General features: G+C 40.4%; 1 protein-coding gene across 2 annotated transcripts; it reads right to left on the minus strand.

Annotated features, from left to right (window-relative positions):
- Positions 1-196: 196 nt before the first annotated feature.
- slc43a1a (solute carrier family 43 member 1a) lies at positions 197-22,358 on the minus strand. 2 transcript variants are annotated; one of them, XM_054597469.1, is made up of 15 exons: positions 22,183-22,358; positions 17,288-17,451; positions 16,226-16,418; positions 15,368-15,423; positions 13,818-13,894; positions 7,270-7,362; positions 6,630-6,763; positions 6,398-6,525; positions 4,416-4,562; positions 4,291-4,326; positions 4,050-4,182; positions 3,733-3,862; positions 3,560-3,633; positions 2,779-2,902; positions 197-2,658 (listed from the first exon to the last, which is right to left on the minus strand). In XM_054597469.1, exons 2-15 carry the CDS (start codon positions 17,439-17,441, stop codon positions 2,461-2,463), a joined length of 1,677 nt encoding a protein of 558 aa, XP_054453444.1. In that variant the 5' UTR covers positions 17,442-17,451; positions 22,183-22,358; the 3' UTR covers positions 197-2,460. The 2 variants fall into 2 exon arrangements, with proteins under 2 accessions (XP_054453444.1, XP_054453445.1); XM_054597470.1 differs by lacking the exon at positions 22,183-22,358 and adding an exon at positions 21,790-21,826.
- Between the last annotated feature and the right edge of the window lie 2,194 nt (positions 22,359-24,552).

Consider the following 24,552-nt stretch of genomic DNA (forward strand, 5'->3'; position numbering starts at 1 on the left):
TTGTGTCTGCCTATAAAACCATGGGAGTGTAAATCATATGATCAGGAACATAGTTACATGGTTTAAAATGCAACAATGGCTGATGCTGTGTATTGTGGCTGCGAGAGAATTGTTTGCATGGCTGGCAAAAAAAAAAGATTAGTTAAGAACAGTACGTTTACGTTCATTCATTTATTTATCAAATGCACAAGCTGGATATATTGATTAAAGGCATACATTTAGCGACACTTCAACCCCAAGGGCAAAGAGAAGACAAGACAAGCCTGTAGAGAATGTTCTTAAAATATAGACAAAGCAAAGGATGTTTATTTTTGTTGTAGAGACTGTCAGAGGTGTTGATTGAACTTCACATATCCAACTTTTAATCCCAATTACTAAGGCAAAAGGAAGCCACCAGTTAGACAACAAGAAACTTCAGATAAATTGCTGCGAAACAAAAAGATGGTCAGATTGTGGTTGTTGGAATTGCTGGAATATTTGGTTTCAAACATTACAAAATACTGTGAAAGAGGAAAGTAAGGACAGGTGCCAAACCGGGAAACCTCGGAACACCGATTGTAATGCACTCCTCGTATTTATAGGAACCAACAGCCTCAGAAATAACAATCAAGCTGAATCAACACCTGTGACAGTAAACCAAAAACAAACTGTCCTTTACTCCAGGATCAATGCATTTTGGTGTAAGGTCTGTTATTTGCTCCTGAGGAAAGTGCTGTACTATCAACTAGTTTACAGTTCCTACACATGGCTTTGATTTGCGGCGAAAGATATTTGGCAGAGGCATTAATCTTATCATTCATATATATATTGCAATAAAAAAAGCAAAAGGCACAGAATTGAAACCAAACACAGAATCTCTGATGGCGAGACGGCAAAGAGTCATGTATCTGGACTCATTTAAAGGACGAAGGATAAATATTAAGCAGAAAAAAACAGACAAGAAAGGAAACCTCTAATAAAGCTTTCTTGACACTGAAATGGGTTGAGTCAATTAAAAAGATTTAATAAATCTACAAGATACTGTTGCTGTGAGCAGAACAAACGGATACAGGATTGACACACCTGCAACTGGCTGAAACAATATTTATAATGTGACTGAGCATCCAGGCAGAAAAATCCCATTTAAAAAAAGTTTAACCACAGCCAGTGTCAGGCTACTGTACACACACACTTATATATAGTAAGGCAAGCAGAATATGTAATAAAACACACCTCAGTTCTATTTACAAAAACATTTTGATAGAGCTGTTTGCTCCAAAATCAATACGTGACAAAAAAAGGCAGAAGCAGAATACACAGTTAATCATCCGAGCTTCATTTATAATCAGCACCCTACACAATAACTGAAACAAACGCTTCCCTTTTTAATGCTACCGCAGCTAGAGTATAAAAATACACATTTTATACACATACTAGTTCATTGATGTGCATAAAGCAGTACAAAGTGATCCATAACATTGACACACACTGTGTGTGTAAAAGTCAGTCATATTTTTCCTTATGAATTTTCCATAAAGAAATGTTTTTCCTACATAAAAAAAGGGCAACCTCATCAATACCTCTAAAGGACAATTAATGCACAATGAGAAACTCTGTTGTGATTCAATTTGACATTTTGGGTATTTGACAATTAAAGGATTAATAGTGAATAAAAATAACTTCGATGGACAGAAATAAGAGTCAGCTGCAGAGAGACGGTACCAAAAAAAGGAAACAGAGGAGGTAGATATGGTGTCTCTACAACCTGTACAATCTGTGCGTTTACATGTGTGAATAAATGGACTCTTGAAAATACTCCAAATGCTTCTTTATAGGTACCAGAAGTCTTGTATTGAGATGCTTAATGTTTCTTTGATTGTTGAATGCTTTGATTTATATATTTTTAGTTGTGGCAAGAGGAATGAACGTAGAAACAGCAAAAAAAAGCCTACAAAAAGGTTGTTTCACTAAGCATGTTTTTGAAACAATATGGAGGTAAAAACGGCAACTTTTCTATCTTTTAAGCTGTTCTTTGGTCTTAGCAAAGATTGTGATGATTTTTTTTTTTTTTTAAGTCTTTGTAAAGTATTTAACAGTATTTCAAGTACTGTGATGTCCGCAGTCTGACCCGCAGGCCAAACCAGGGTGTGTGCGTGTCAGTGAAATCTATGGCTTTAAATCACACTAATCCCGCTCTTTGACACTTAACCAAAATAAATAAACAAATGATGATGACACATCTTTTCCCAAAATCACAAGGAACTTAAAGTCCAACTCTGAGTCATAACAGAACATGAGGAATCCTATTTGCTCGATGGTTTAAAGTGTGGTGAGCAAAATGTGCACCAGCAACGACCTAAAAAAACCCACCACAAAACACTGAAAATATCTAAACAAAAATATATATGAATGCATAGATTGCTGGTGCTCATTTTGAAGTACAAATACCACGATTCCCCCGACCCTCCACTCTGTGTGGCTCTACGCCTCCACAGCAGCGACTCCGTTGCTTTGAGGTTTGTGGCCGTTGGCCTTGCTGTCGTTGAGAGCCTCCATCTCAGGTCCGGCCGCCCGCTTGTCTCTGGCCTCCTTTTCCCTCAGCAGCTGCCTGCGGTGGTAGAACAGGTAACCCGGCAACAGGAAACCAGCCAATGAGAAGATGATCAGGCCGACGTTGATCTGAAGGACAGTTGGATGACAGAGATCAGGTTTCAGTCATATAGTCACGGCAGGGTGCCAGAGTTTGTTTTGTCACTGTCTGTAAGTGTATGGAGTTAAGAGTGGAGTGTGCGTCCTCACCCAGTAGGGGTCTCCTTTCATTGGTCCGACCATGGCGATGAAGAGCGGCTGCTGCAGCAGAGCGATCAAAGCGCTGATCATGGACTGGAGGCCCGTCAGAGTGCCAAAGTGGTTTGACGGGTAGCTGTGAGAGAGATACAGGTGGTTATTGACAATAAAACTATGAGCCGCTGCTTCTGTGGTACAAACTTATGACCAGCTGAGAAGAAGTGCCTCTGGCAATAATGTGAAATTGTTGCCAGTTGAACATTAATTGTGACTTTTCGGTGCGTCGTTTTTTTGATTGGAGGTTGTTTTCATAATCAGGTGGCCCTGAAGTTCACTCATCAGCCTGTTGTAGAGTTGTTGTTTTTAATCTATGCATATATTTTTATGTCATGTCCAGGCCCACCCACTGATAATGGACTACTACAGACATATAAAGTATTCCAGAAACAACAGGAGATATACTTTACTGTACTCTAGATTCAAAGTAGTCAATACAGAATCAAACAGTTCTTTAATGTTTGTTAAAATAATATGTTTAATGGTAGCAGTTTTGTGGTCGTTTAACTCACTTAATGCAGCATCTCCTGCTTTTGTCACCACATCCAGTTGCTTTTATCACACTGTAAAGTGCTGTTTTATGTTTGGTGTTTGTGCTGTGCGGGGAAACAACTCTAAATTTAAGTGTGAAACTTTAGACCCCTAAGGTTATGTTTTCCCTATTTCATCTAAGATGTGAGTTTGTTAAACAGAGCGTCAGAGGATGCGGGTGAGGCGTTAGCGGTGCAGCACTCACACAGCAGCATAAAGGCCTCCGCAGCAGGAGTGGATGAAGCCTCGGACCATAGTGTGGAGGATGAAGGTCAAGATCTGAGGAAAACAAAAAAAACACAATGAATGGATCTTATTCTTTACTGGTTTCCTTGTTTCATCACTGATTGTTTGTGTGTGTGTTTGTGTGCGCTCTACCTGTAGAGGCAGGCTGTCTATGAGGCAGCAGCATCCGAAGGCGAGCAGCAGCATGTTGGTGAGGATGAAGGCCCTCATGGCGTTGGTCACTTTCTGGATCTTTCGGTCTCTTTTGGGTACAACGGTCTGCCTGATGGAACACAGACACAGAGGGGTCTTAGTATTAGTAGTAAGCTGTCCCTCTCCCATTATAACAACATTATCCAACATTAATTTGTATGTCTGTCTGTCAGAATGGACTCTTTTACTTGCCACCACAGTTTTATCAGTACTGTTGATTCTACTGCTTTCAATCAGCTATGCCACACTGTTTGTACCTCTGCTCTGTGCCTGGGACGGTTTTCTCCTCTTCACACTCCTTCATCTTCCAGTCCATGATGTATCCAATCAGAGGACACGTGGCCAGGCACAGCAGCTGCAGCGTGCCGAAGATGGACGAGTAGAAACTCACTGAAGGAGAAACAATTAAATCAAATAAGGTTGAAAGAAAATTAAAAGACATACCAGAAAAGTTACATAAAGTGTCTACATTTAAAGCTGAAGTACTACGCTACTCACCTTTCTCTTCTGTTTCAATCACCAGCTGCTCGGATGCTGAAATATAAAAATAAAGACCCACTTTGTAAGTAACCTTTAGATGTTCTTGATAACGGAAAAACATGCCACTATGCTTTGACACTCACGATGCTCTTCCCCGTGGTTGACCATAAACTCCAGCATCTTGTTCATCGCCCCCATGAAGAAGATGATCCTCAGCTGGGACATCCCCATCGTGACCAGACTCCACAGGAAGATGGGAGAGAATACGGACCTTTGGAAGGGAGTAGCATCTGAGAGAAGAGGAGACAGTTCGTTTTATTCAACGTCAGTACATTTATTTATTTTTTACATACATATTAGAGGAGCTAATGACTGATTTCTTTGTTATCAGAGTAAGTTGTAAGACATCCAGCTGGTCAGTCTTCCAGCAAAGTAGTTATGTCATACAGTAAAAATCCAACAAGGGGAACCCCTTTCATTTCTTGTGACCACTCGGATGTATCTTCTGAAGTAAAACTATACATCTGAGCAGTCACAAGACAATTAGCAGGATATACGTACAATGCCTATAAAAAGTATTCACTTTTAAATTTTTCTCCATTCTTCCTTGCAAAACAGCTCAAGCTCTGTCAGGGTGCTCAGGGATCGGGCGTGAACAGCTCTTTTCAAGTCCAGCCACAAATTCTCGATTGGATTGAGCTCTGGGCTTTGACTTGGCCACTCCAGAACATTCACCTTGTTGTCTTTGAACCATTTCTGTGTAGCTTTTGCTGTATGCTTGGGGTCGTTGTCTTGCTGGAAAATAAATCTTCTCCCAAGTCTTAGTTCTCTTGCAGACTGAGTCAGATTATCCTCCAGGATTTGGCGATATTTTTCTGCATTCATGTTCCCCTCTACCTTTACAAGCCTTCCAGGGCTGCTGAGAAGCGTCCCCAGAGCATGATGCTGCCACCACCATGCTTCACGGTGGAGATGGTGTGTTTGTGGTGATGTGCAGTGTTTGGTGTTCGCCAAATATAGCATCTAGTCTGATGGCCAAAAAGCTTAATTTTTGTCTCATCAGACCAAAGAACCTTCTTCCAATTGACCTTGGAGTCCCCCACATGCCTTTGGGCAAATTCCAGGTGAGATTTTATATGAGCTTTTTTTCAACAGTGGCTTTCTCTTTGCCACTCTCCCATACAGCTTCGACTGGTGAAGAACCCGGGCAACAGTTGTTGTATGTACAGTCTCTCCCATCTGAGCCACTGAAGCTTTTAACTCCTTCACAGTGGTCGTAGGTGTCTTGGGGACTCCCTCACCAGTCTTCTTCTTGCCCGGTCACTCAGTTTGTGAGGACAGCCAGCTCTAGGCAGATTTAAACAAGTGCCATACTCCTTCCATTTCTTAATGATGGATTTAACTGAACTCTGTGGGATGTCCAGTGAGTTGGAAATCTTTTTGTAGCCATCTCCTGATTTATACTTTTCAATGATCTTGTCTCTGAGTTGCTTGGAGTGTTCTTTTGTCTTCATGTTGCAACTGTAGCAGGAATACTGATGAACCAGAGACTGGACCTCCCAGACACAGGTGTTCTTATACTACAATCACTTGACACACATCAACTAATTGTGACACTGCTGGCATCAACTAGCTGGACCTCTGTTGAATTAGGTCAGTCACTTTAAAGGGGTGAATATTTATGCAAATACTTATTTTACACTATATATTTTTAATTAATTGACATTAGTTTGTAAAAATCTGTTTTCACTTTGACATGAAAGAAGCAGCTTTTTTTTGCAAAATCTTGTCCAAAAAGCCAAATTATATTGACCATGATTTCATGTATAAAACCAACAAAAGGGGAAAACATCCAAGGGGGGGTGAATACATTTTTATAGACATTGTATGTCTTTAAAACGAAATGTTTCTATCAAGACATTTTTTGTAAATTCCTAACAAACAAAAAAATTAAGCCCTTTAAAAAGAAAAAATATTTAAAAGAACAGTCTTTTGGTTGAACCCTGTTAACTTTTGCAAAAAAAAGTCTAGAATATTTTTTGGCACACAAGCCGAATGCAATGTATGGCGTTGGCATAATGTAAATCACTGAGCATATCGGTTGTGGGTGTGTTCAGTGACTTACTGGGCGCAGCCTCAGATCCATTAGGAAGCTTCTCTGTCGCATGTTGGACGTCTCCATTTTTCTGGCTCAGTCGCTCTCCAACAGTCTTCTGGTCAGATGAAGGCACCTCTTGCTGTGTGGCGATCTTACTGTGACATATAAACACACACACAGTGTTGGAGTGAATGAACGATGTCATGAGTTGGTATCTCTGGGAAAGGCATTGGGGCAACAGACCGGCGGACACACTGACCTGTAGTCTACCTCGTCTGGTGTCGGGAAGCCTTCAGCAGGCCAGTTGAGGAAGCAGTTGAGACAGACAAACCCAGCAAGACCTGACCACATCCACATGATCACCTGGAAGGTCACACCTGCATCGTAGATCAGCTGGGAAGAAGAGAGAGGGCTGTTATACTTTTTAAGGAACTTGTGCTTTTAAAGTGGCAGCCAGTTATGATTTTGGCCACTGGGGGGCAGCAGAACAACTTGTTAGTGCAACACTGGCATACTACCACCTAGATAAGTTATGGTGATGGTGTGAATGTAGCACACATGGTTAATTAGCTGAAAGACACTTAATCAATCAAAAAGGGGAACAGCAGTCAGGGGATAATTTTCTGTTGGTTCATGACTAAAAAAGACCACTTTGACATTTATTTGTTTTTAGCTCTCACCCTGCGGCTACACTGAAAATCATCTATCACTTGATCCTGCCAATGAGGTTTTAACATCCGAAGTGGCAGGTTATTTTATGTCCAAAATATCCAATAATGCTGTCTAATTTTAACCATAACATTGTTTGTATTGCGAATGTGGTAAAAAATGATATATAATCATATGCTTTATTTGAGAAAACATTGTCCATTTCTGTCAATTTAGCCTTCGTAATTTACCTTGACTCCAGGGAAGGTGACAGCAGAGGAGGCGTAGGAGCCGATCATCAGAGACATGATGGTGGAGCTCAGAGAGCCAAATATGTTGGGGAGCTGCAGGGACAGAGGAGAACATACAATATATGTCAGTCCTTACACTAATCAAACCCACCTTGACCTCAGCATTGTGACATACAATATGCCCATATGCAGTGTTTTTAATCCAGATGCAGACTGTTATTTTGACCAGCAGACTGGCAGACTGCTGCTGTGTGAGCAGGATGAATAAAACTCGCCTTCTGTAATGACACAGTGAACTTTACCTGCCACTATAGTTTGCACCCAGTCACACTCGTCTCTCCCCACAGAGCAGACTCATTAAAAAAATATTAGTTTCTGTGTCATGAGGAAACAAGAAACAAAGTCATGAATTAGTCTGTGTCCCGACCCCATAATTCAAACACAGACTAAGCTACACTGAGACACACATCCAACGTCTTTATGCTTTTTCAACACATTCTTTTATGTTAGGATTAAAAGTGTGGAAGCCGATCTATAGCCAGCTCTCAATGAACTTCAGAGGGCTGGTTGGACCTGGGGGGGGGGGGGGGGCACCCATGACAAACAGCAAAGGGAACAAGGTGGTGGGCACCAGGCACTCACACATCATATATTAGGTCGACCTATTTACAGTAGTAAGAAGCTTAGCGAACATAACAATGACCTATTGTGCTGCTAGTGCACGCAGTGTCCTTTGATTAGAGGTTTAAATGAGTCAATCATGATTATAACATCACATGGGTGGGATTTTGGGTGTGCTGCATGACAAGCTCAGTATTCTCTCTCAACACTGACCACGGTTTTCCAAACTTCTGCTGGCATCACCTAATCTGCCTGCTGGGTCAGAGTTCATCGTATGGAGGTCAGAGTCTCCCCCCCCCAACATCTCCTCACTGATGTCACTGAGGCTGGACCAAATGATCAACTCAAGGTGACAATGATGCACTTTAAGCAATTACTGAAAGCGATGAAACCCACCAATTCAGACATTTATTTATTATTTTAAGACTTTCTTTGACTGTTTGGACTGACTGCAGATTCAAACAGAAAACATGGTAAAAGATGCTTAGAGCAGCTATACGGTATTCAGTTTTACCATTAGGTGACCAGGAAGAATGATGAGTGGAGAGACGGATGTGTAGAGGTGAGAGGATGTGAGCTGGTGACAATTATAAACCCTGTGTCCATTAAAGGTATTTCAACATGTATTAACTGATTTCAGGACACTTGAATTTACTCATTCAGCAGATATGGACGTCAACATTTAGATTAGAGTCGTGTTTGGTGCCACTCGATTAACATAAACCCCTTGCTTAATCTCCTTTTTGTCCTAAAACAGCCAGACTACTACTGAGGGAAATATCTGGCTCTTTAACGGCTAAATGCTTTACTATGATTACCAGCTTTCTGCTCACTGCTGGATAGGAAGCACAATTTAGTTGGGTTTTTTTTAAAAGATGAGTCAGTTAACCAAAACAATGAGGTGAAAAAGGCGATAAAGTTTTTGTTGAGCTGAGGGGAACTGAACTGGACTGGTTTGTCGCTAAGAGTGACCCCTTTCACATACATTTAATTCGATCCATTAATATAAAATAATTGAATATAGTAGCTTTTTAACATACCAGCCAAGCTGTCATGTGTTTCTAGTTTTCATTGCATGTTTGTTGTTTACAGCTTTTTAAAATATTACACGAGGTGGTTTAAAACATGCAGTAAAACAGATTTGTCACATTTGCAGACGACTCCCTAGTGTGCCAGAAACTATTATACTACTTCCACGAAAGGCTTTCTAGGAAATTCATCACCCTATATGGACATTCCTATAGAGCTATGCCTGAGGCCAGCAAGACCTAAAGGTTGAAGACGTAGGTGAGAATTAATGTGGGCTTTTCTTTGAATATAGATATTGTTTCTGAGGGAGGGGTTGGCTGCTGTCTTGAGATTAGTCTGTGGTGACAGTGTGTGTGTGTGTGTGTGTGTGTGTGTGTGTGTGTGTGTGTGTGTGTGTGTGTGTGTGTGTGTGTGTGTGTGTGTGTGTGTGTGTGTGTGTGTGTGTGTGTGTGTGTGTGTGTGTGTGTGTGTGTGTGCAGCGGGAAGCATGAGGTCACTCAGGGCTGAAATAACAAGGTAAGCAGGTAAACAGGAAGAAAAAAAAAAGAAGCTTTCCTGAGAATGTTCGAAAGAGGGAGAGACTGTCAGAGTGAGATGAGAAAAAACACTCGGGAGAACAACCGTCTTCATTCAGCGCTTCTGAGAATCTAAATACTTCACGGCCCGACTGTGACCATGAGATACAAATTGCTGGACTCTCTGGCTGCTGAGGTTTGTTGAATGTAGGGGAGAGGGGCCCTCTGAGCACACACAGGAGTTTGCATCTCTTACTAATGTTAAAGCAAAAGTATGCCAGCCGTGTGAGATGTCAGCTACCTGATGTTTGCTTTCACAAGTGTAGGAGACAGTATGTTTCAAATGGGGCCTTACAGCACATGTCCTGCATGCTAACGCTAACGACGGAAACACGTGACTTTATGGAGGCAACAGGGAGGGGTCAACTGGTGTCAAGAAGTCACATACAAATGGGGCTTTGGTCGTTCGCTTGTCACGACTAATCAGTTCAGGCTCTACTCGTGCTGTGCTCACTCACTTGGGTGTTGTCAGACTTTGGCACTGAGTTTAATTAAGAGCTTAATCGCTATGAAAACGGGCCAAATAGTAGCTTAATGAGCATTGAAATTTTGATGCAGCTCTGAACAAGCGGAAGAGAGGCAGAATCAAGAAAATTGAATAAATGGGAACATAAGAGGGAGAAAAAGGATCACGGTGTATAAAAACAAGCAAAAATATAAATGAGGCAAAAGAGAGGTAGAGAGAGGAACATTGTTTTGAGTTTGACTGATCTCCCCGAGCCACAGCTGCAGCCCGTCTCTCTGTGGAGAACCCAGCAGAAAACTCTAGACCACAGCTGATTAGCACCGGCTTCTTCTCTCCACCTCAATTCTCTGCTGCCCTTTCTCGCTCTTCACAGATTGGTCAAACCTTTACCCCTCACAGCGCTGGCACAGTGCTCATGTCCAGCTGCACTTTACTTATCATACAAAAAAGTAGTTTAATGTAAAGGCGCTGGTTCAACTGCCCTCTCTGGAAGCCTAAAACCAAGATGTGTGGCTTTAGCTTTTGAGGTTTCTTTGTACCTCAAAGAGTCATCCCCAGTTCCCTGTAGCGGCCTCTATTGGTTGAGCAACAACTTTAAAAGAAGCTGAGAATAAAGTTAGCACGTGGAAGACTGACAGCTCTCGTATTAACGCGAGTAACAGCATGCGGGACAGTATTGATTGCAATCATCTGTTACAGTAAGTGCAACAGGACCGTCAGCATTCATTCATTGAGTGACTCACAAAACCACAACCCGTAAATACCAGTCAAAAGTTTGGACACACCTTCTCATTCAATGGTTTTTCTTTATTTTAATTTTTTTCTACATTGTAGATTAATATTGAAGACATCCAAACTATGAAGTAACACATATGGAATTATGTGGTAAACAAACAAATGCTCAACAAACCAGAATATGTTTTATATTTTAGATTCTTCAAAGTAGTTGAATGAGAAGGTGTGTCCAAACTTTTGACTGGTACTGTAGTTGATATGCACAATTAACGCTGTTTAAGAACGAGGAAACCAGGATGTCCTGAAGGATGTGTGCTTCTGGTGAACCCCAAGGGTCTGTCTGCACAGGTTAATGTGTAAAAAATTAAATTAATTAATTCAAACGTTTTTTCTTGCAAATCCGTTTTTACTACTTTTTTTCCTTCATACGCTCTACATACATATATATTCCTACATCCACAAACACACACACACACACACACACACACACACACACACACACACACCTGATTGGTTTAGATAATTTATCGGCCACATTGATCCTTAAATGATACTCATATAGTTTATTGGGGCGGTTGTGGCACATTAATTGTCCCGTAACCACAAGGTTGGTGGTTCAAACCCTCAAACCGGCAACATGCCATAGGTGTCCCTGACAAGACACCTAACCCCAAGTTACTCCCCGGGCGCTTCATTGCAGCCCACTGCTCCTCCGGGATGGGTTAAATGCAGAGAAATAATTTCCCCATTGATCCTTAAATGATACTCATATAGTTTATTTATTGTGTTGCTGCAAATATGCAGTATTTGATCACAGTATGCCTTATGTTTATCTGTTTTTGTTAAACTATTAAACAAAAAAAGACGTATTATTACTATACACATAGTAAATGTGCACACAACAAGGGTGCAATAGTGTCTGTAGGGCAAGGAGAAGAGTACAACTTTGTTTAAACAGGTAGTTATCTTCATCAGCAATGTTAAAAATTTATTTTCAGTTCAAAGGTTTTATAATATCATTTCCACCCCACCAGATAATGTGAACTTATATATGTTATTGTAAATCATACATTGTAAATCACATAAATGGGCTATGTCTTTATTATATGAAACTAACTACAGAAGACTTCTACAAGACTAGAGCCATCTGTCTCAAGCACATGGTTTCAATCAGGATTGAACTAGTGCGTATGTCTCTCAGTCCTTGTGCTCGACACAACAACAACAACAACAACAACAACAACAGTGTGGAGGTCAGTCAATGCTGGTACACAAAACCAAATTAGGTGGAAGGAGAGACACACAGGTCACACAGGGACAGAGGGGTGGGGAGGGTATGGAATGTTACCAAAGCGTAAGTGTGTGTGTGTGTGTGTGTGTGTGTGTGTGTGTGTGTGTGTGTGTGTGTGTGTGTGTGTGTGTGTGTGTGTGTGTGTGTGTGTGTGTGTGTGTGTGTGTGTGTGTGATATTAATCTTGTGTTGTGTTTGTGAGTGATTCATCGAGTAGAAAGAGTGCCTTCCTGTGTGAGAGCTATGTGAGTATGTGTTAGTGGCCAAACCATTTCCATATTGCTGCTACCATGACTCAATGGTGCATGACTGACAAAACAATAAAAGTGCAGAATATCTATTTGACTTGAGACAGGTGTCTCAGCTTTTTTTCCTACAGAGCCAGGCTGCAGTCACCATACAGTGCTAAGATCATAGGAGAGGGCCATCTGTCCACTCAGCTTCATTATCCAAACATTTGTTTCATGTTCGTCTCCCTGTGTGTAATAACCATGCACATATGTGAACATCCACATGTGTGCACAGTCACGCAGAGTTGAAAAGGATCTGCATTGCTTTTCTGCTGACTGCTGGGCAGAACACAGAAACAGGAGAGAGTGGGAAGACGGGAGGACGAGAGAGAAAGGAAGAAAGAAGGAAGTGAGAGGGAACAGCAGAGACAAGAGGATGAGTGGCCGTGAGTGTTTTGAATAGAGGTGAGTGGGCCGGGCCTTTGGAGAGAGGGTGTGTGGTAAACTGCTGCTCGTTATTGGTGGAAAGACAAACGGGAGACTTTCCATCTGGGAGAAACCACGTGCAGCTCTGACGGAAACACCGTTAACATGCAGGCACGCACACCAACCTTAAAATACCTGCCATGACACAGGAGGCAGCAGCAACAATAAAACAGCTAGATAATGAGTGGTACCAGCTGACACATCACAAGCAGACACACATGCCGGACGTGAGTGTAAACAAACACAGCTCCCAGTCACAGCACACACTGTTTCCTCAGCTGACACAAATAGAGGCCCCGACCATGCTGAGACTCTCAGCTACCAGGACGGCTCTGCTCATTTGTTCCAGGAACACTAACCCTACATATGTACTTTCTCAGAATTAGAGTTATGTGACCACAGTAGAGACTGGGAAAAAGAAAGGCTGTGACTATAACCCTTCAAATGTCTCTATATGTATACTCACAAGACTGAAAATGATGTATTTCCCTTTGGCTCAGAATCTGACATGATTATTTAAATAATTTAATAATAATTGTGTGCTTTTTTGGGGGGGGGATGTAAAACAACTGGCCCTGTTCTTTTGTCATTGCTCTCTTTTGACAGCTTCAAATAGACTACAAATAGTCACACTGACAACATTTTTGAGGTAGTTAGAACCCACATACAGTACATAGTGTGAAAGCAAAGGCAGCCCCGAAACCATTTCATGAGTAATCTCCAAAACTGTTCAAGAGGTGAGTTGTCACTTTCATCATCTCATTTCTTTCTTTCTCTACCAGGTCAGAAGGGGTCTTATGAAGAGAAGTTAAAAACAACATACAGGTGTCGCTGAGCATGTGGACAGGACCTCATCCACCAAAGCAATGAGAACTGGCACAGAAAATGAATCGGTTCAACTGTCAACACTAGGAAAAAAACAATGACACCACTTGTTGTAAATCAAAACAATAGCTTTTCCCAAACAATGTATCTGCTATGAGCAACAACCAACCGTCGTAATAATCAAAGAGGAGATATCATGTGTAAATATAAGTATTATATTCATATATATTCTCCTCCATTGGTAAGGGAGAATCTGTATTTTATCTTCTTCCTGACGGTTGTGTGTCTCACCGTGAGCGAGGTGAAGGTCAGGCAGATGCCTCCAAAGCCATTCAGGGAGAGAGCCAAGAAAATAAGTGCTGACAGAGCTGCAGAGAAAAACATAAACACAGAAGAGTTAGAGCCAAAATCAACTCTCTCTGTTTAAGACTGGAGGACATGTCTTCCACCTCATCCACCAATTAATATCTTTTCTTTTTGCCACTTCACAAGAAGACGAGGCAAGAGGCTGATTGTCATGAAAAGGGTAAAACCAGACATTTTGGTTCGGTTATCCCATTGCATATCCCATCTGAAAAGTGTAATTGTGTATTATTAAAAAAATGGTGGTTTTGCTGCTTCTGTGATGTTTTTTACACCTAGGCAATTAAAACAAAATGATTAATTATTTGAAAAGAAAGGTGTGTGGGGATTGAGGGTGTCCGATGCATCTAGATGATCTAACATGCTTTTTGTTTGAAGGATATTGAGGCCCTTATACAGAGGAATAACCACTTTGTAAAAGTGCTCAATAAATAGGCAAGAGGAAATAAGATATTGCATTTCCTTTGTAGCACACGCATTCCTGGTTTGGATTTATTACCAGCTGAGCCACTGTGTTTTTAAAATGTGTGTTGTGTAGAAAGAGGCTGCATGTCGGAGATATATATATATATATACCACATATATATGAGATATTTGATATATATACAGAACCAGTCAAAAGTTTGGACAGACCTTCTCATTCGATGGTTTTTCTTTATTTTTATTTGTTTCTACATTGTAGATTAATATTGAAGACATCCAAACTATGAAGGAACACATATGGAATTATGTGGTAAACAAACAAATGCTCAACAAACCAGAATATGTTTTATATTTTAGATTCTTCAAAGTAGTTGAATGAGAAGGTGTGTCCAAACTTTTGACTGGTACTGCACATACGTTTAATAGATAAGAGGCTGCCTATGTATAATTAATTAGCACTTTCAATATCAATCCACGTCCCAAAAAAAGTTGGACAACGCGTTGAGATGGTTGCGTAGCGATAAGGGTCACGATAAGGATCACTTCCGCCAACACGGAAGAGTTTTCAGATATAAAAGCTCGCCAGCTTAAACTCGCTGCACATAGAAACGTTCAGGTTCATTTGCAGTGCCCATAAAACAGCATGCAGCATTACGTAGAGACAGTGTTGGCCGGATTATGCGCGCAATAACTTGGCCTTCATTTTCCTCTCACCCAGACTCCAGACTGTCCAGCTCCAGACCCACCACAGAGCTGGTTTTACATTATTTGTATGTGGCCATTTCTTGTGCAACCCCTGAAAAGTGCGTTTATATATATATGTATTGTAAACTTAGTCCCTTCTTGTCTTAGCTGTGAGTGTGTTATAAGATATGGTTAAATTAACAAATCCTCTGTAAAATATGTGAACATTGAGAATGTGGCTTTTTTCAGACGAAGCGCTGTTCTTGAAATCTTTATCTACATGATCTCAGCTGGTGTGCTTCAAGCTGTCACAGTTTGCAGTTATTTCATTGATATCCAACACATGTTTTAGTGTTTGGGTTTGTACTCACCATCAGGGTTGTAGGCAGACAACGCCATAATAACACAGGACAGACCGAAACAGGAACTGCAACAAAAGAACAAGGGCATTTTAAATTCTTGCATTCTGTATCATATCTTAGCACACTGACAGTCACATTTATATATAACACTTATAGAAACTCCTGGAGGGACATGAAAGGAAGGCCAAGACTTATTCTATGTTTCAGACTAACATCAAAGGTGTGTTTCACAAAACAGCAGTTCAGCCGTTGGCTATCTGTCAAACACTGAAACTGGCTGTGGTTTAACAGCCTGCAGCTGCACATTATCAACTTCTATCTTATTATCAAGTGTCTGGCTACTCAATGTCACAGCTGCTGAAACTGTGAATTAGAAGGAGAAAATGTACTATATAAAATGTGCTGTTTTTTTACATTTTACTGTGTCTGAGCATGTCTGAAGATACTACTGGCTTTCCAGCTCCATTCTGCAGTTGTGATCCCATGTTACCACACCCAACCGGAAAGTCTTAATTTACCATGCTATGTGCACAAACACTCTACTGCCACACCTACATTTATTATTCACACACTGAGATAATCAACCCGTGTGGAATGTGACCAGTCTGCTTTTTTTTTTCTTTTCACTATAACCGTAGTAGTAGTAGAAGGATTGACTTTCATTACAAATTCTCACCATCATGACATGTATGAAGACAATGTGAAGAATTCAATCCTCCAAATGACACAGCAAACAAGTTTTTCTAAAAGCAAATCTGTACCTTAAAAAGGAGATGTAGTTTTTGTGAATTATACTGAACATAGAAAAAGTTTCTTAAACGCCCATCAGACATGCACATTCATATGTGCCCATTTTAACACCATTACCTGCCCACCAGGCGAATTGGGCGTGGCCCAAACCTGTCCATTAGGATACCGAGGGGCAGGGTGGTGGCGCTCAGCAAGAAGGACCCGATGGTGAAGCCAAGATTCAGCATCTCCTCCTGATCCACGCAGCTGAGCCACTCGTCCACCTCCCTGTCGGAGGAGTTACCCAAAGACACGACCACAGAATCATTTTCTGTGTGTGGAGGATTGAGAAGAGAGGTGAGTGAATATGAGCAGCCCAAAACATTTGGAGTCTCTGGTCAAGAGATGCTCAAGAGGAAAGGGATTGTGGACCAGAGTCTCCGCAAAATTATTCCGTTTTTTTACAGTCTTTCTCTAATCTTATTTTTACTTTTTTTAAATGGTCCCTTTCCTGCCTCTAAAAATAATTGGTCCCAACTAGGTGACATATGCAATCTGATGCAATCAATGATTCAATTACTAACTACCTTATTATTTAGGGTTACACAGACCCTAAATACATAATTTGTAAGACGTATTAACGATGGTTGCAAAATGAACCATTCTTTTGTCATTTCTTATGATTAAAAAAATATATATATATGTAGAAAAATACCTATTTGGTAAGCCTTTCCTTTGTCACATATACTGGGCACATTTGATTGAGTTGTCAAAATACAGACATGAATAAAGGGCAGATGTTTCACTTAATATGGAAAAACATTTAGGTATCTATTAACAACTATATAAACCTTTGGGTTGCAGGGTTTGAGGTCAGTTAGACCCCAGGGAAACAAATTGTTACAAAACTCCTACAAGAGAAATTTTCCAATTTAGGATTTGAGATCTTATGGGTGCAAAAACAGATGCTGTCAACATGCACTGATTATAGATATATAGAATATAACAATCCTGTATTATAATATATATAATCTGTAGGAGACGTTTGAAATATGTCATCAGTTTAAATCATATTTAGAGACAATTCTTATAAAATTATGAGAAATAATGAAGTATGAAGGTAATACAAGGTAAAGATAATACAATTTTAAGTTTAAAGGTGTTTTAGGGGTCAAAGTGATGGAGAGCTGCTGAATTTACCTGAGCACAGGTGGGAGTAGAAGCCTTCCCTTTTCAACATGATGAGCAGGGAGCCCCAGCCGAGCAGCACAGCCGAGCACAGCAGATTTTCAATCACCGCCGTCACCGCCATCCACCAGCGCCTCCTGTAGGCCTGGACTAGAGAGGGCGCCATCGCTGCTGCTCTGTGATGATGGAGAGAAACGAGGAAGGAGGGGACATTTTATTACATTTGAGATGTGTTTTTTGATGTAACACCAGGTTTTTGGGTACTACAGCATGTCTAATAGCCTAATCTTAAATGCCATCCTGTCCCTAGATCAGAATTTATACAAATGGACAAAACTCGACAAGAGAATAAATGCTAACTAGGACTGGAGCTGAATTTTCCCCAAAAAGATTTGACCAATCGCTTAGTGTTTGTTTATTGGGAAAAATGTTCATCACAAGTTCCCAGAGCTCAAGATGACGTCTTCAGAATGTCTTGTTTATGATCATCAGTCAAAATCACAAAAGCTAAAATGAGTTGTGTGGACAAGAAGTTGTTACATATTTATCACCAGAAAAGAGGAAATATTTACTAAAGGGCATTTTCTTTCCTTTTATTTGACTTCCACAAAATAGAAAATCTGTGATGTTTCATTATGTTTACTTCACTGGGGCGACCTTATGGAGCCCCTCGAGACACGACATTTTTGCCTAATGAACCCTTGTGACCAGTCATTGTTTTGTAAATCCCAGTTGGGTACCTGACACCTTGCACTGCATTGTCCTCAGATATCCTCCCACTGTGCTGTCAACACAGCCACTATTTAACCCTTGATTTTGAGCGGAGGAAACAATGCTGAGTGCTCGATGTGACTGCCTTTGTTCTGGAAATAGTGAAAGCATCTTAAAGTGGGCGACATTTCCATCTGAATGTCAAATTCAAGGAGACTTTCTACAGCGTGGAGGTGTTACCAGTTTGGTTTTGGGGGTTTATCTGACTGGAATTAATGGGTTAAAGGTGAGTGGCGATGCAGCTTTTATGTAAACAAACAGAATACCGAAAAGTATGACGTGACTGACCAAATAAAGTCAGGTTAGTCATGACCGCCTGGAAAGTAAACACACACACACACACACACAACAGGTCATTGGTCGATGTAACCTGGGGCATTGTTGACCAACAGAATCAGTCATGACCGCCCTGACAGGATCTCACACACACATCTGGGAAACATCTATGCAAGACTTAAAGAGCCAAATATAAACAGCTATTAAATTTGGCTGAGAACCAGAGGAGAAATGGAAAAGAATGGGGGGGGGTTGCAAGTCAAGGCCTCAAACAGGAAACCCATTCAGTAGCTCCTAATGAGGGCATCTCTTCAGCATGTGAGTGTGTGTTTGTATGGAAGTAGACGGGAGGATCTAATGGGACAGCTTTGTCTCTGCGTGTGTCCATGATTCTGCGTATGTGCTGGTGAGGCGCGCATGTAATGTGATTATCCATAGTCCGCTGAACTGCCTTTGTGCTGGAAAGAGAGTTTGAAAAGGGGGATTTCTATGTAACTGACACCCCATGCTGAAAACCCCTTCAGCACACACACACAAACTCAAGTCCTCAACTCCCATCAATGAGGCGACAAAGCGAGACAGCGCTCATTCATGCATACCTGTAAATGTATAATCCACAAATGAACCTGGTAATGAAACCACCAACTTGTTGCCTATGGTCTTAAATCAGGGGGAGATAAGGACAAGGAACGATTGTTTCTTTAGTGGTTTAATCTTCTCCTTAAATTATTCTGGCTATTAAACATTAGGAAACTGTGACAAATGGCCATCACAACATCCTAGCCCAATGTGACTTCATCAAATGTCACCAAAACTCCAAAATATTCAATTTACTGGAGTGAAAGACCTAGAAAAGCAGCTCATTTTCACATTAGAGAAGCTGGCATTGCCCACCTGTCGACATTTTTTTTGCTGCTGAAAAAATGACTTAAACATGAATCGATTATTGAAATAGTTGCATAATATTCCGTTGATCAACTAAACATTTCATTGACTAGCCTTTGAAGCCTTAAAGGAAATCAGTCTCATTATTGATATGATTGATATGATTCTGACAGTTCAGTCTTTCCCCAGTGTATGTCTTCCTGACATCTGAATGATAGTGGTATATTTTCCTCCTCACATAATGTATCATGTTGTATGTAGAGATGCTTAATAAACTACGTTTTGTAGAAAGTACCTGTATCAGGACACCATCCTTCCCCCTCGCATCTCTATAATCACATATCAAGATCTGAGTTTTCATGAGTTACAGAATATCAGTGAATTGCTGATGTGAAAACATAACCTTTACTTGTGAACTTCCAGTTTGTAGAGGATGTATTAGGCACATTTTCCCCTAACTCCTACAACTGGGTCACACATGTTAGAATGTCGACCTATTTTTCTGTCATAGCAAAGAGCATTTCTCTGTTAGTGTTCGATTACTCAAACAAATTGCCAAAGAAGCCTTGAATGAGCATCTGCTGCTTACGATAGCATAAAAATGTCCAAACTAGTAGTAAAAATAGCAAAGATGTTGTAATAAGATGCAAAAAGAGCAGTAACGGATACTGACACCCTGACTGAATATCTTTAATCTCAATGGTGCAACTCAACAGTCTCAACAGTAAATCCCTTGAACTGTTTCTTGTGACACCATGCCTTTAAATGAAAGGGGGTGAGAATAGCAGAGTGGGCCCAAAAAAATCACTTTAAGCACCATTCATCTTCTCCACGTCCCCTCTGTCTGACAAACACACTAAAGGCTGCCGTCTTGTGTTTCCCTAATTATTTGTTTATGTGTTAATCCGGCAGAACGGACACACAGACGAGTCTTTCAAACATGAACAGACACAGTCTATTAAAGGCCTAAGTATAGAGGCGGCTGTCACATGGATTGGATTTACAGCGCCGTGACTGCAACACACAATACATACACATGGCATGCACACTCATTGCTCAGGAGACAACGTTGTAAATGCAACACAGGGTCAAATGGTGTCCTGAAGAAAGGTCTGTCAAAAAGGTGTCAGCTGTTCCTCAGTGTGAACTTGGTTTCAGGTTATAAGACCACGTGACTGATGATTTGATCTGCTGCTTCCACCTCTGGTTACCACAAACTCCTTCTCTGTTTCCCGCCCGTTTAGAGCTGAAGTTACATGGAAACTACACGTTTGCCCCAGTGTTGTGAGGCGGGAATGTTAACGCACAACAAAGACAGTCAGACAAGCCGAAACACAAAAAAGGCAAAGGCTCAATAGGCCTGGCAGGCAGTTGTGAGCCCTTCTCACAACACTGTGAGGTGTTTATGTGGTTGGCAGGTGAAGTCTGCACTGAACTGAACGCCACATTGTTGCCATGACATGTCGGGTTTTGGTATTTATAGTGGAAGCTGTTATATTATATCTTGGATGATTGTGATACCAAAAAAAGAAGTTCTGCTGCTTCTGTATTATAATGTGAGTTGATGACATATTTCAGTCATCACATGTCCCGCTTTCTTTCAAGTCTTTGGTGTTGATGCTCCCATCCAGTCCTGCTCTTTTTTCCCCGCGGGGATGTTTCTGACCTTGACCAGCCGTGTTTATCAACCTCTGCCGGACATAAAGGACCGCAGGGCAAACTCTTTATCCTCACAAGTTCACAAGAAAATAAACGACGCACCCCAGGAGTCCAAAAACGCAACCCCCGAGGCCGCCCCGCCGGCGAGCAGCTGTCTCTCCGCGGGCATGACCTCAGCCCGGGGTCCGGTTACCGGGACGGCGGGGAGGCCGCTGATAAAGACCCGTCCCGGGGCAAATTTGCTGCTCCGTTCGTGTGCTATTCAAAACGTCGGAATCGTGAGCTGAACGCACAAGAAATAAAACCCAAAAGTTGGGTAGTTGGGCAGAGTCAGAAAGCACATGTGTCAGAAGTCATTTATAGTGGTAGAGCTGGCAGATAATTGATGAATGAAGTCATGCGAGAAGAAGAAAAATAGGCCGACATACATTTCCCAATTAAGTTTCTCAAATGTGCGGAATGTTGCTTTTCATTATATTATGGTTCATTTAACATATTTGGGTTTGGGACTGAAGGTCAGAAAAACATGTCCTCTTGGGTTCTGAGAAAATGTGATGGACATATCTTTCACTCTTTTCTCAAGTCATGTTTTAATCAATAAAAATGTAATTTGCAGCCGCAATTTATAAGAACATTGGGTTACTAAACACTTTTTTAAAATATATATATATCATTCATCACCACCTCTGCACCAAGTTCCTCTGAGTGACTCCTTGGTTATTTTTTTAATGATTTAATCGAATCATAACTTTTTTTAGTTTTTTCTTTAAATCTATAACCCTAACCCTGACTTTAAGCGTTTCCCCTTTAAGGTAACAGAGGCTATGTTATTAATCACAACGTGTCTGCAAATACTGCATATGTTAATAACAATTACATTACAGTAGTAAAAGACATGTATGTAGTTGTATCTATGTGCTTACCTTATGCTTACAAATAAGCCCTGTGTCCGAGTTTTGGGGTTAACCACTCAAAGAAAGATTAACACGTAAACATCTGCAACTGCATGAGCGTTTGAATGGTCACTTCCGACACAGCCCGCTCCTTCCAGGGTATTACTCATATATTGACATTTCTACTCACACTTTCTCCTTATCTGTGTAAACATTTTTTCCTCGTCACTCACATTCGCAGGCTTTTGCGTAGGAGTACGCATGAGTATGTAGCGTAAAATGCCACGTGTGAATATCTGTAACCGGTCAGTCCTGCCGCTTCATGCCTCAGTTTACACACGTTATGCTGTGAATGGGTTTACTATACTTACTATCCAACAGTAGCAACATAGTGAACATTTAAGGAAAAACCCATTTACTTACTTTAGATGTGCGTCTGTTCGGGGAGGGGGGAAAAAAAATTATTGTTGCTCACTGAACAAAAAAGTTAAGGATTTAAAAAATGGTAGTTCTTGCTGACTAGAAAGCAGGAACCCCTGGCATAAACCTTTTCTTCTCTCTGCTTCCTTTCTTTCTCGCGTGGGTTTCCTGCTAGTCCTTTTGAGTGGCCACACTTCTATTCTTTCTCTCGTTTCATTTACTGACTCCCCCTCTTTTTCTTCTCACTTTCCCTCCCTCTTTCTGTCTCACAGGACTCACGTCTTCACTCTATGTAAATTTCCTTCATGGAGCCTGCAGCTAAAACGCCTCAATACAAAAAGGATGATGACTTTAAATCAGTTATTGATCAAAAAATAAAGCTGTAGCTGCAATATTTCATATCATTGTTAAACAAATAGGTAGTAGTGGAAGAATACTCGGATCACTGTAAAAATACTGTTACAAGTAAAAGTCCTGCGATAGTACATCTTAAAAGTATGTGTCATGCAGAATGGCACATTTCAGTATTTATTGTTATATTGTTGCATTATGGCTTATTTTAATAACTTGATATACTACGTCTGCTGTTGTGAATTTGCCCAACAGATCAATAAAGACTTTGCTTAAGAGCAGTACTTAGTTACTTTCCACCACTGCAAATACAGGCCATCATTACAGCAAACACAAGCTTTATTTATAACATCTTATACATCTGTTGTTTCCCTGACAGTTGGCAGATTAACTTTTTTTTACACGTCTACAGACAGAAGCAAATGTATACATTTTTTAAATAATACAAGTAATCAACAAGCTGTGCTCTGTTCACATAGAACAATACACATTTCATTACACACATTCTACAGGGCTCATACATCTCTTATACAACATTTAGTGTCTCTATTAGAATGACATTTGAAAGCATCAGGTGTCTACATGGTAACAATGATTAGTTTTTTTGTCATGCAATCCTGTAGTATATGTGCCAAAACTCTTTACTATAAATTAAATGAATGTACCCAAATAAATAACATTTACTGTTTGCCTAAATGTAATTGTGGCCTTCAGAAGGCAGTTTTCACCAGAAATACTTGAACAAACACTTAAAATTGAAAGCATCCATTTGGAGTTTTAACATTTAATTCACGGTTAAACGCCAAAGCACATTGGTTGTATTCTTGAGGTGTGAAAATCTCACTGAACACATTTCCTTCCCTCAACAAATATTTGTATTATATATATTTTATGTTCAACATCAGTCCACATTGTTTACACCGATGTTTACTTCCTAGCAGTCTTCTTATTCACTGTTTGTTGGGGCATTGCTGCATTTCTTGGCTCATCATGACCCCTGTTGATCAGAGGAAGTTTGCAGCAGGCACAGTGGGCCTTTTCGCTTAGTCAGTTTTATCTTTTTCCCAGATACACTTATCTTATTTTATCTGGTGAGGCTATACTCTTATGTTGTCATTTTGTCTAATAAGTTGATCTTTTTCCTGACCATTTCCATCATTTTTTGGGAATCCCTTTGTTACCTTGTTTTGAAAAGGGCTATATGGATAAAGTTTTAAGTGACGGTCTCAAAGATTTTCATTTAAATAAATTGCTGTTATGACACAAAGGTGATTGAGCCCATGGCCCACTGATGAAAGTGTTGCAATATTTATATATTCCTTATATACATTCCTTAAAAACATTCCTTAAAAAATATTCCTTAAAAAAATGCTATATTAGTTTTTCTCCATTGTATAGAAACAAAAAATGGAACTATACAAACAATTCTAAACCTTGAAGCTCATGTATCAACGAGGAGACTCCGAACAGCTAAACCCTGAGCACAGTCAAACAAAAATCACTAAAATAGAAATTCTTTATAATAAGGACTGAAATCTACTTTAACAATATTACTATAAAACTTTGGCAGGAATATATTTGTGTAAGATACGTCCTCAGCCGTATACACCAAAACAAATAAAAATAGGTTCCACTCATAAAAACATCGCTGCATTGTGCTACTATTGGTCAAAAACTCTGCAGGGTACCTTTAAACTTAAGATTTTCATACAGATGACACACTTAGAGGAGAAAGGACGTCTAAATATACAGTAGAGCTTTGTCACATGTCAGAAGCTTTTAGGTTAAATGGGGAAGCTGACGTTGAAGTCTGGTGACTTTGCATTGTATGTAGACCTTCAGGTTCATGAGGGCATGACTTTGGCCTCTTAGATACCTGACTCAAATTTCAAACACTCGTTAGAAACACAAATGATTGAGGCTGTTGGCAACAAATCACAAAATATCTGACAATGACTTTCTTCAAAGGGAAACTACAAACAGGGAAAAGAGGGTCTTTAACTTAACGTTCCTGTATGAACA

Source organism: Anoplopoma fimbria, chromosome 4 (assembly GCF_027596085.1).
Source record: "Anoplopoma fimbria isolate UVic2021 breed Golden Eagle Sablefish chromosome 4, Afim_UVic_2022, whole genome shotgun sequence".
NCBI classification, from domain to species: domain Eukaryota; kingdom Metazoa; phylum Chordata; class Actinopteri; order Perciformes; family Anoplopomatidae; genus Anoplopoma; species Anoplopoma fimbria.

What these genes read in the sequence shown, in the direction of transcription:
- slc43a1a (XM_054597469.1), bottom strand. Translation starts at nt 17,441, where the DNA reads ATGGCGCCCTCTCTAGTCCAGGCCTACAGGAGGCGCTGGTGGATGGCG. An exon ending in TGACCTTCACCTCGCTCACG is followed by an intron (nt 7,363 to 13,817) that starts GTGAGACACACA and finishes CTGTCCCTGCAG; the next exon opens with CTCCCCAACATATTTGGCTC. An exon ending in GTCCCAGGCACAGAGCAGAG is followed by an intron (nt 3,863 to 4,049) that starts GTACAAACAGTG and finishes GTGTTCCATCAG; the next exon opens with GCAGACCGTTGTACCCAAAA.